General features: G+C 33.1%; 2 protein-coding genes across 2 annotated transcripts; both read right to left on the bottom strand.

Annotated features, from left to right (window-relative positions):
- Positions 1–311: 311 nt before the first annotated feature.
- Positions 312–2,270, bottom strand: LOC134689987 (uncharacterized). Its single transcript, XM_063549959.1, has one exon. The coding sequence runs from the start codon at positions 2,268–2,270 to the stop codon at positions 312–314; it is 1,959 nt and encodes a 652-aa protein (XP_063406029.1).
- On the bottom strand, positions 676–4,809 carry LOC134691015 (uncharacterized). The gene is made up of 2 exons (XM_063551203.1): positions 3,188–4,809; positions 676–813 (listed from the first exon to the last, which is right to left on the bottom strand). The coding sequence occupies exon 1, from the start codon at positions 4,782–4,784 to the stop codon at positions 3,201–3,203; it is 1,584 nt and encodes a 527-aa protein (XP_063407273.1). The 5' UTR covers positions 4,785–4,809; the 3' UTR covers positions 676–813; positions 3,188–3,200.
- Positions 4,810–12,411: the final 7,602 nt, after the last annotated feature.

A 12,411-nucleotide genomic window follows, 5' to 3' on the forward strand; every position in this document is an offset into this window, starting at 1 on the left:
AAAAGGGGAGGTGGGTGGGAGCCAATTACGTAAGTATTATTCTATCATAAAATTAAAATTTGAGAACAAATTTCCCAATTTTATATTAATTCATAATACTTACGTAATTGGAAATTACATTAGGAGATTTCTAAGCTATCCACAGCTGAAGAATCTTTCTGTACTTTGTATACTGTATTTTCTTCACATCAGTTCAGATATAAATAACACAACACTATACAGTTAAAATTTTTTCTTCCATTTTCTATAAATTTTTCTCCTTTTTTTTTCTTTTTTCAGAATTTTCTTCCATATATATACAAAATTCTTATTTACACAGAATTTAAAACTTCAACATCTATGTGACGTAAATAAAAACGAGTAAAGGTTGATTCCTTTGTCCAGTCTGCTGTGTCCATAATAGACTTCACAGATGCGCCGTTAAAAAGTGCCCAAGATGGGCCCAAGGCTCTTGTAGAATGAGCACGAAATTTTTTGTCTTTTTCATTGTAAGCACATTTAATTGCATTAACAATCCAAGACGAAATAGTCTGTGATGTAACCGGTTTATGCGGTTCAATAAAAGATAAAAACAACTTGATCTCAAACTCACTGTCAGAGTTTCTAAAAGGTGCAGTTTTCTTCAAATAATAATAAATAGACCGCTTCGGATCTAATAATTTATCTGATTGATAAGACGGAATAAAAATCTTGCTGCCAAAATGTTTTGGTCTATCCTGTTTTGATAGTCCATGACGAACAAAAGTTACCCCTTTCTTCTGCACAACAATCGACTCTTCTCCAATACACAAAGATTGTAAGTCACTGCATCTCCTGAAAGAAGTAATTGCAATTAAGAATGCAGTTTTCCAAGAAATAAACTTCAAATGAGCATGTTTCATTGGTTCAAAAGGTGCTTGTTTTAATTTTTTTAAAACTAAGGGTAAGTCCCATTCAGGTAAAAGCACTACTTTTGGAGGTCTCGAGTTAAAAACACCCTTTATAAGACGAGTTATATAAGGATGTTGTCCTACTGGAATTTTCCCAATTGGAGCTAGGAATGAGGATAACATAGATCTATAACCAGCTATGGTTCTATACTGAAGACCTTCTGAGAATAAAAATGTCAAAAACTCAGCCGCCTCCGTCAAAGAGGCACTATAGGGATCAATTTCCCGTCTACTACACCAGCTATTGAATTTTCGAAATTTGACAGAGTAATCTTTTTGAGTCCCAGAGCGCCATGAGGCTCTGAGTAATTTTCTAGTTTCTTTAGAAAAACCTTTCTCTTTAAACTGTTTGTCGATAAAAACCATGCAGTCAGATTGAATACTGCTGGATTTGGATGAAATATGTTTGTTTTTGGCTGGTGTAATAGATCCTCCCTGACTGGCAGGCTCCTTGGATAATCTATTATGTACTTCAGAAGATTTGTGTACCAATGTCTGCGCGGCCAATGTGGGGCTATTAGAATTAACTGACAATTGTACTTTGTCATGTGTTGTAGTATTTTTGGTATTAGACAAATTGGAGGGTAAGCATATGCATACATGTTGTTCCAAGGAATTGTTAGAGCATCTATTGCATAAGCCTGAGGGTCTGGGTTCCAGGAGCAATAGATCTGTGTTTGTCGATTTTTCGCAGAGGCGAAAAGATCTATGTGAGGTGTCTCCCAAATCTGAAACATTGCATGAGTTATCTCTTTGTTTAATGACCATTCCGTTGGTTGAATTTTTACCCTGCTTAAATGGTCTGCTAGAATGTTCTTTTTCCCTGCAATGTGTGCAGCTTTCAGAAAAATTTGATTTTCTAGCGCTAATTGCCAAAGTTTCCAAGTTCTCATACATAGCTGGGGAGAACGAGTGCCTCCTTGTTTGTTTATGTAACGAACAACGGTTGAATTGTCTGACCGAATAAGAACATTTTTGTTTATCAATTTTGGGAGAAAATGTTTTACAGTTAGAAAAACTGCCTCCATTTCTAAAGAATTTATGTGGAGAAGTTTTTCTTCTACTGACCATGTACCCTGAACTATGAGACTGTTGTTGATGTGACCTCCGTACCCTGAATTTGATGCGTCTGTTGTTACTGTTATTGACGTTTCCCAAGGTGTTATTGATCTGCCTATGACCAAATTTTCTATTTTTAACCACCATCTGAGGTGACCTTTTAGATGTTTCGAAAAAGGAATTTTTATTCCTAGATTTTGACAAACTGGTTTCCAATGATAAAGGAGGTGTAACTGAATTGGTCTCATAAAGAGTCTTGCATTTGGAATTAATTCTATGCATGAAGCCATAATACCTAATAATTGTAGAAAATCTCTTGCTGTTGCTTGATTTTGCTTGTTTAAGATAAGTTCTACTGCAGAAAGGAGTTTTGACACCCTTTCTGATGTAGGACGAACCATTCCCTCTTTTAGAGAAAACAGTGCTCCTATGTATGTTATTGATTGTGTTGGAATTAGGCTTGACTTTTCTAGATTTACTACAAATCCTAAATTTGTTAGGAGTTTTAGCGTTTTCTCTCGATCTGAAATCAGCATTTTTTTGGTCTGATTTAGCAAAAACCAATCGTCTAGATAAGTTGCTAGACGAATATTTTGGGCTCGTAAATGAGCTGCCACTACAGAACACACTTTTGTGAAAATTCGTGGTGCTGATGTTGGACCGAAGCACAGCACCAGAAATTGGTAACACTGATTGTTGACACAAAATCTTAGATACTTTTTGTGTGTTTCGTGAATTGGTATGTGGAAATAAGCATCTTTCAGATCGAGAGAAATTGCCCAATCTCCTTTTTGTACTAAGTTTAAGACACTGTTTAGAGAATCCATTTTGAAGTGTTTTTTCTGAAGACACTTGTTTAGAGGTTTTAAATTTATGACAGGTCTCAAATCGCCTGTCTTTTTTGGTACTAGAAAAAACGTACTGTAAAAACCGTAGTTTTTTTCTTTTACAGGTACATTTTCTATAGCGTTTTTTCCAAAAAGTTGATCTATTTCTGTTAACAGAATAGGTAAATCTTTCGCAGGAACATTTGTTTTCTTTATTCCTGTTTGTGGGATTTTCCCCGAAAATTCCAATTTGTAACCCTCTTTTATTATTTTTAAAACCCAACTGTCGTTTGTTATTTTTGCCCAATTTTGCCAAAAAAATTTTAAACGACCTCCTACAGGTATCTCTGGATTCTGACATAAAATATTTACCTGCTTTTTGTAGTCATTTAGATCTACCATTGCCACGAAAAGAACCTTTCTTTTCACCATCAGCCTCTTTTCTACCAGAACCAAAGCGTCTGAAATTAGGTTTAAATCCACCTTTGTTTTCACTAGGTTTAGCTGCTACCTTAGGAATGCGAAAATTGGAAAAGTCATTTTTAGCTACTTTAGGACCATTAGTGTCTTGGCTAGTATGAATGATAGCACTCTTCCTTTTAAAACTTGAAGTTGAGGTAGCTGATTTACGAGTTAACTCTGGTAGTAAATCTTTGATTTGTTTGTTTGTCTCAGAACGATTTTTCAGTTTCTCTTCAAAATCTTTCCCAAGAACACCATCACTTGACAATTTAAGAGATAAAAACTTATCATTAAGCTCTGTTATGTCCTCTAGACCTGTATCTAACAAAGTGGCTTTCCTACGGATCAGATGATGAAATGCACCTGTTCTAGCTGTTTGATCCATAGATTTCACTGACATGGCAAAAATATCTTTGACCATTTGTACAAGTAAATCAATATTTGGTTCAGAATCATTTAGTTTTTCCATTAATGAACCTAAGGCTTGTTGCATGTATGCCGTAATAATCAAACCCATTCTAGCTGCTGACTGACCTTTGAAAGCCATATTTTCAAAAATTTTCTCAGGTTTAGAAAAAAGTTTATTATGAGCTTTACCAGCATTAGGACCATGTCGTTTACACAGTAAAGTTTGAGTAATGTCATCTAGTTTTGGTAAGTTAAGAATATCAGCTGATTTATCACTCACTGGAAAACTAGCCCTATATTCCTCTTTATAAGTTGACAATAATAAAGGATTATCACAGTGCCATGATTGATTCAAAATATTAATCTGACTTTGATCCAGAACAATACCAGCTTCAGATTTGTCTGGTTTAGTTTTGGCATCTTCACCAAAAATGTCACCAAGGATATCTCTACTGACATTTTCAGTATCAAGAGAGTCCTTATCAACTACCGAATATCTCTGAAAACGGTTGTGTGTACTGTTTTTCACAGAAGAATGTTGGGATTCATTATCAGAATCTAAATCTAAATCAAGACCCCTTCTTTCGTCTCTATCCGGTTGAAGGGAAATTGCATCATCAATGTCATTATCATGATTTGCAACACTAGCATGTCTGAGAGAATTTTGCCCACCTGACGTGGCAATGTCCCTCGAGTCCTGAGAAATGTTCTGCCCACCTGAAGTGGCAATTTCTCTGTCCGTTTCTATTTGTCCACCTGAAGTGACAGTTTGTGAAACGAACTTCTCGAAAAGAGGTAGAAAAATGTCCATTCGAGAATTCACCGAATTAACGGTCTCTTTGACACTAGAAATTTCTGCCCTCAATTCATTTTCTATGTTTACAGACAAACCTGTTGTTGACATTGTCTCCGGTTCCTCTGATACTTCTTTAGCACACGTGCTGCTAGCTTTACGAGACTTACTTGTCGTCTTTTTACGACTTCCGGTCTGTTTACCTGACGATTTCTCGTTTTTATTATCAGAGCGAGACGGAGTAGCTTTAGGAGAATTTGCTTCTTCACTTGCCGAATTAATGGCCGTAATGAAAGCTTCTGCCATGTTGACAATGAAAAGCGTCTATCTCAAAAACTTAAAATTAAAACTATGAAAATACACGATATATAAATCAAAAAAGTTACATTTCCGAGAGGAAAAAATAAAGCGTGTGAACACTTTTCGCCGAAGAAGAAGACTGGGGAATCACGCATGCGTGGTGGGAGTCGATATACCTGAGCGCTTTATTGATATTTTAAAGCGCGATCGGCGGTGTGAATACTAATTAGGGGGAGATAATCCTAATGTAATTTCCAATTACGTAAGTATTATGAATTAATATAAAATTGTAATTCAACGTATCATATTACAGTTCATGGAGAGATTTCCAGTAATTATTTCCCTAAAGGAACGAATGACGATGTATTTAGTTCTTTAGATAAATACCATACTTTTAACATATTCTTTTATGTTTTTAATACAATTAATAACTTGTTGTCCATTCGTTTGATGTGTTTTATTATTTGATTGTGTCATTTGACTAGGGACATTCTGTTTTGAATTTTGTTCAGAGTTCAGTATTTTTGTCATTCTACTTTTTAGGTCTTGTTTCTATTTTAAAAATGAATTTACTGCCCGAAACCTTACTAAAAAAAATTGTTGAAAAGACCTAACGATTTTACAAACACAAATTGTGTTCATGGAAACATAACGTAATCCCGGAATCAATAATCGAACTCGTTTCATCTTTTGAAAAAAGATTATGTTTTATATGTGTTCTTCAACACATGCCGTGAATTAAGAAGATAGATGGGTTTATCGATATTGCCAGGGGATTTTATCAATTGTCTTAATCCAATGAACTTCATTCAATAATCACTTCAAATAAATACGGCAATACTATTATCAACAAAAAGTTGGAAATTATTCCTACTTATGGAGTACCACTGTGAAGCAGAAAATCAGAACATCAAAATATATTGACAAATTAAAATAGTTAACTTACGATTTAAAAATTAATAATTAAGTTTTAGATCGTCGATTTTAACAATAAGTATTGCAAAATGTAATACAAATACTTTTCTTATTTTTGAACGATGGTATACTACTGTGCCATTATATACACTGTTGGCTTCCAAATGATGATAAAGTATGCTCGTCTAAATTCCAGAATCACTTAAATTTAAATATTGATTTATGATCTGGATTTTCTAGAAATACAAGAAGCCATATATGTTTTATTCGGGCATAATTTGTCAGGATGTGACGTTGATGGTTCGGTAATGGTATACGGCAGAGTAGAGACTTTCAGAGCAGGAATTTAATATTTTCTAGAATATATGATTATCTTATCGAAATTATAACAAATATCGGATGATTTTATAATCGTTAATACTAATATTAGTTTGATGGTCACAATTATTTTTCAAATTTTGTTACTATTTCCAATTTCGTGAGATAATTTTATACTCTAAATGATTGCACTTTGCAAAATGACTGTGAAGCAGAATGTTACATTATCACGCTTCACAGTTTGAAAACAAAAAGCTTTTCATTACACTGGTTATATATTGATAGGGGAATAATAAAGGAACAAAAAAGCCAAAATAAATATGTAGGTCAATGTGCTTGTTTTCGCGATATTAGCCATCGAAATTTTGGAGGGAAAATATCCTCTCTTGATTTTCCATAGCATCTAATGACAAGTTTACGTTCTAGAAAACTATTAAAAAATATCACCGAGTTCATAAGACTTTTAGATATGGCTTATAATTATACATGTAAAAGATTTATTAAAAAAATGGGGGTCAATGGACAAAAAAATTAAGGCATTCACATTGATAAAACCAGAAGATACCGAAAATCTGACACAATTCCAAAACAAGACAAGCGAACATCCTAGAATTTAATTTAAATATGTTTATACGACAAAATGTACGATATGTAGGATGTAAAAATCAATTTTTGAACACAATTCAATATATTTTCCTTTTATATCCAAAAATATCATTTTCCATAACCAGAACTGTTCTTGTTTTTTGTTGGTAAAAATATTGCTGTTTTACTTCACATGTTTGTTGAATGCTTTCTATAATTCCTTATTAGAGTAATGTACATTTATCAATAAAATTATTGATATTGCAAATGCGTTACAAACCTGCCCCATTTTCATCACATTATATTTATTTAAAAGTTATGTTGATATGTTTGATATATTCGCTTCCAATTCTTGAAGTTAAGGGTAATTGCAATAGTATAACGCTTGTTTTAACGGATTTTTTTTAATCAAAGCAAATTAAGATGAAAAGATATGTATTGGTTATCGGCTAGCAATTTCTAATCTTGATTTACATATTCAATTTTATAAGTAAAAATTAGTGTTCGCCCAATGCAATATATAATAAAAAAAATATTGTATTTCAAATGCGACAACTATTCACAAGAAACCAACATGACACATTAATTATCTGCTATAGGTCATCGTACGGCCTTGACCAATGAACAAAACCAATACCGCATAGTCAGTCATCTATAAAAAGTCCCTAAATCATCACTGGAAAACATTATTCAGCATCTTTCAAAGTAAACGCTACCACCATTAACACTTGCAGAATATTTACTTGTTTGAAACAAAGAGCATGTTCCATCAACAGTCATCGTGAAACCAAGGCAGCTATCAGTTTTTCGGCAAAAAACGGCACATCGAAGACGTGTGGTTTTTGTTAAAATTTTCTGAAGACTCGAAATCGGTTGTTTGTTTGTCTGCTTGCAGTACAACCCTGTAAAGATGTATAAGACAAATATGTTTAACACGTAATGTTTAAATCAACATACATAATTGTTCCGAAATGCAAAATATAAAGATTGACATCATTGAAATCGCGAGATTTCAAAAGGCGTTTAGAGTTTGTGGATTTTATTGTTCTGAGTTCTGATTTTTCGATAGTTTTAAGTCAAAAGCCACTGATGAGACAAATACAGACAAACGCAAGGATGACACACTGGAAGAGATCACGTTGTAACATTGAACTTAATTTGTAAAATTTATCAAAACACACTGCTATCGAAACAAACTGGGATGCCAAAAAAAAACGTCTTTTATACACTTTTTAATTTGATTCTATTAATAAAAAAGAAATAAACAATCTTGTTTGTTATACATGTCAAATAGTTAATATACGTCAACTCTATCCACGACCTTATATCATTGATGTATTCAACCTCAGGTTACAATTTGATCTTTAAAGCGTCTCATTGTCTTTCACAGCACATAGTTCACAAAGAACAAAAAAAAACAACAGCAAAAATGGAATATACCAAAAAAACCACTCCTACTTATTTCGATATATGCTGACTATGCTGCATTTTAACCATTACACTTTCTTGACAACTATTGTACTTATTAGATAAGAAGATGTAATATTTACTAGTTATTCAACCCAAAACGTCGTTCATATATACAACTTAATACTACATGTATATATCAACTTATCTTCGCGGACATTTTATTTCGCGTATATACCTTTTTAGTCCATTCGCGGCAAGTTAATTTTGCGATTTTCTAATTAAATTGAGGAAGTTAATTAAGGAAATAGCCAAGTTATGCATATTCGCGACGATTTAAGTTCGCGTTATATTTCTTCTCGCGTACTCATTTGATATACTATGAGAATTTAAGGTGTAACACAATGATGAACAAAAGAAACAATATTGACAAACAGTAGCTACACTGTGTTATTGGTATTTGCAGGAGATAATAAAAGAATTTAGAAATAACGTTTAAGAATACCTTTATAAGGAGTTTGATCAGCAAAAACTTCAACCTCACACAAAGTTAAGGCGTCTCCTTGAGAGAAATAATGATGATTCTTGTATAGTTTGATGTATCTTCCACGGATAAGCTGATTGCAGGCAATACTGAGTACACTTGGAGCCGACACAGCTTGATGAAAACAGAGTTGCCCTTGCTGCTGGTCATAAGATGTCCAAGTGTTGATGCTTGGATTGTAGATGAGAATTTGAAAGTCGGTCAAACGATAACCTACAATTTTACATAAGGCAATACATTATACCAAAATGAATTGAAATGAATAATATGGTATATACAACATGGTATGTGCCCAAAAGGGGCAACCAATTTAACCTTAAAATTAATCTTAAATTCAAGAAGCTTTTATTAAAATCTGTATTATGACAATCATATTTTATTTTAGAGTTCGACATCAATTTAGGAACAGTAATTTATATTTTGAAACCTGATAAGACATGAACACCTCATCGTTAATCTCGGCTGACCCGGCCGCTAGAACTTTTGACGCAAACAACAATCATTTTTCCATTATGGCGTAAGATATTTTGTTTTATGACGTCAACATTTTACTTCAACCTATGTCATATCTAGTAATTGCGGACAGATATCGATAACGTGTATTCTTGTTGTCTAATAAATAAAAATATAAATCTTGCTTTTGGAATTATTTGAAATTGCATTATCGGTGTTAAGGTTCATGCTTCTGAATCTACCGGTAAACAAAAGTCATTTTAACAAGTAAAGTTGTTGTTATTTTAGACATGAAAAGTCACATGGTCTATTATTATCTTTTCGTTATATAACTTTAAAGATATAAAGCGTGAACCATTGTAAGACTTTTCAGTTTTCCAAATTGTAGTGTTTCTATCTTTAACAAAACGACTCTTATGACAAACCAATTGTTCACGAAATATTTAAGGGTCTTTCCACTATTTAAGTCAGCATCATTGATAAGAAGTTACATCCAGTTTACTCAAATGTACTTTTGGAGTCAAGTCTGATTTTTGTTCACACTTCTTGTAAAGATATATAATTTCGACATATATATAATAGTTTAACGCCACGTAAATATCACTTACCACAACAGTCTTCTCTATTGTAGAGTGTTATCACGTTAATCGTGTACTCCTGTCCAAGGTCTATGGCCCACCAATAATTTGCTTGATTACTTAACGTTTGGGCGCAGAAAGGCCCGCCGGATAGACCATCATCAAACTGCTGCCTATTGCCATCCACAGCATAAGAAGAAGCAGATGGTTTAAAATTGGTCCAGAAAAGATAAGTTGTACTTTGATCGGTGTTTTTGTTAAGCGCTATGTTCTCCCGAGATGCTAAAAAAAAGTTAAATGATAAAAATACCGAGCACCATGGAAAATTCAAACCGGACATGCCCTAATCGATTGCAAAAATCGAAAGGTAAAATTAAAAAAGTATCATGCTATACAGGCATTTTACTATATGAAAAATGGTGGTCTTAACCTCTTTATTTAGCTAGCAAAACCTCTCAATTTTTGACAGTCGCAAAAAACGCGCTTATATTCACAACTAAAAAAAACACACGATTTTTATAGTTTGTTCTTTTGATGTACTGTTACACCACTGTCCTAGATTAGGGTTAGGGGTTGGATCCCACTAACATGTTAACCCAGACACATTGTGTATATATGCGCTTGTCCCATGTCAGAAGTCTGTAATTCAGTGGTAGTCAGTTGTTGCTGTGTTACATGTTTTAACTTTCATTTTTTGTAGATAAACAAGGCCGTTAATTTTCTCGTTTGATAGTTTGACCTCTGTCAATTCGGGGCCTTTTATAGTTGACTATGCGGTATGGGCTTTGTCCTTTTGTTGAAGGTCGCTCGGTGACCTATTGTTGTTAATTTCTATGTCATTTGGTCTTTTGTGGAGACTAGTCTCACTGGCAAACATACCACGTCTTTCTTTTTTTGTATGTGACAAACAGACATAAAATGTAAAAGTGTCAATTATTAGGATACAGCAATTAACTTTGTGTTATAATATTTATCTCTATAAAAACAAACAAATATCGTTATGCGTTTACTTTTCTACCTTGGCTAGAAGTAAAGGGAAGGGTTGAGATCACATACATCTGTTTAACCCCACCGCAATGTTGCGCCTGTCCCAAGTCAGGAGCCTCTGGCTTTTGTTAGACTTGTAGGATTTTTTAATTTTAGTTTCTTGTGTATGATTCGGAGTTAAGTATGACGTCCATTATCACTGTACTATTATACATATTTTTAAGGGGCCAGCTGAAAGTGCCTACGGGTGCAGGAGTTTTGCGCTACATTGAAGACCAATTGGTGACCTTCGGCTGTTGTTTGCTCTATGGTCGGGTTGTTGTCGCTTTGACACATTCCCCATTTCCTTTCTCCATTTTATAAGAGGCAATTGAAACATATATGTCGTCATCTGTGAAATAAAGATTTCAAAATAAACACAAAAAATAGAAGGGTAAAAATACCAAGAATATACTAAGTAACCAAAAAATAAAGGAAAATACTGCCCAAAAATGACCATAGACCAATACCACAATAGAGGGGAAAATAAGTACCTATACACGCAAAAATGATATCACCAAAACTGGATTAAATAGCACAGGTTTATAATTGACTTAGACAAAAAAAAATCTGTAACACGTTTGGATTTCAAATATTTTGGCCATGGGCATCACTGAAGAGACATGTATTGTCAAAATGCGCATCTGGTGCAAGAAATTGTACCGTTAATTTTATTACATACTATGAAATCACCAAAATAAGGAAACAAGATGTATAAGTAAAATTATTTCAGTTGTTATGAATTCATAAAGTCTTTGCAAAATCTTGAAAATGGAACCAGCTGGGACATTTAACCTGATTGATAGGTATTTCAGGATACTTTAATTTATTTTTACGAATGAATATCAAATTACGACGAACTGTCACATTCATAAATTCAAATATATTTTACTCACCAAAACTTTGCACAAGAAAGCTCAAGAATGTAATCCAATAGTTTGTAATCTTCATAATGTTAATTCATGTAATTCTGGAAAGAAAGTAGTTAAATTACTATGAAAAAATATCCTGGTACTTTCATTCATAAGGGGTACTGATTAATCAACCGTAAATGATCAGTCGGTAATCAGTCAAAATTTTAAATACCTTGTTTGACGTATGACAAATTTACACGTTAATGTGAACGGACTGTTTTCGATATAAAACAATAGTTATACTTTACACAGCAAATCAATACGACGCACTGGGATATCCTTTTCTATTATGCAATCCTAAAATAAATTCAATCACTAAATAATACAAGGAGTACATTGTATGACAGATAGAAAGTGGTTAAATATTCATAATCTAGTAAATTAAATCATTAAACTATGTTAACACTTAAAAAAATTGTCTAGGAACCATTTCATAAAGAACTGCTAACAATAGTGAAAACTGATTTAACATGTTTAAGGAACTAATTGATATAAGCAATGCGTAATATGCATAACCCTTGATAAAAAATTCAGATTTGTGACAACTTAACAAAAGCAGTTTGGAATATCTTTTAATATTATTTTTCTTTTGTTCATTCTTTAGACAGGCTAAACTTGTTTTGGCTTAACTGTCTAAAAAAAACGTGTAAAGTACTTATACTTTGTTTTTTGTACAATTCAAATCTTTTAATGTATATGCCAAAGTCAGACATATTATTTTTATTTACAAGTATTATGAATAATCATATGTTAAAATATCATTTAGAAGCTCGAAATGTGTCATGATAATGCATAGGTAAAATTTTATGTATGAGAAGATTTTGTTTCTTTCTTCTCGAAAAAAGATTAAGTGCTGGAATTTTGAATATTGTGGATTTATTAAAATTCGTAAG

The sequence above is a fragment of the Mytilus trossulus genome, chromosome 11, assembly GCF_036588685.1.
Source record: "Mytilus trossulus isolate FHL-02 chromosome 11, PNRI_Mtr1.1.1.hap1, whole genome shotgun sequence".
In the NCBI taxonomy this organism is placed as follows: domain Eukaryota; kingdom Metazoa; phylum Mollusca; class Bivalvia; order Mytilida; family Mytilidae; genus Mytilus; species Mytilus trossulus.

Excerpts from the sequence above, each read along its gene's own strand:
- LOC134689987 (XM_063549959.1), bottom strand. The coding sequence starts at position 2,270 with ATGCATAGAATTAATTCCAAATGCAAGACTCTTTATGAGACCAATTCA.
- LOC134691015 (XM_063551203.1), bottom strand. The coding sequence starts at position 4,784 with ATGGCAGAAGCTTTCATTACGGCCATTAATTCGGCAAGTGAAGAAGCA.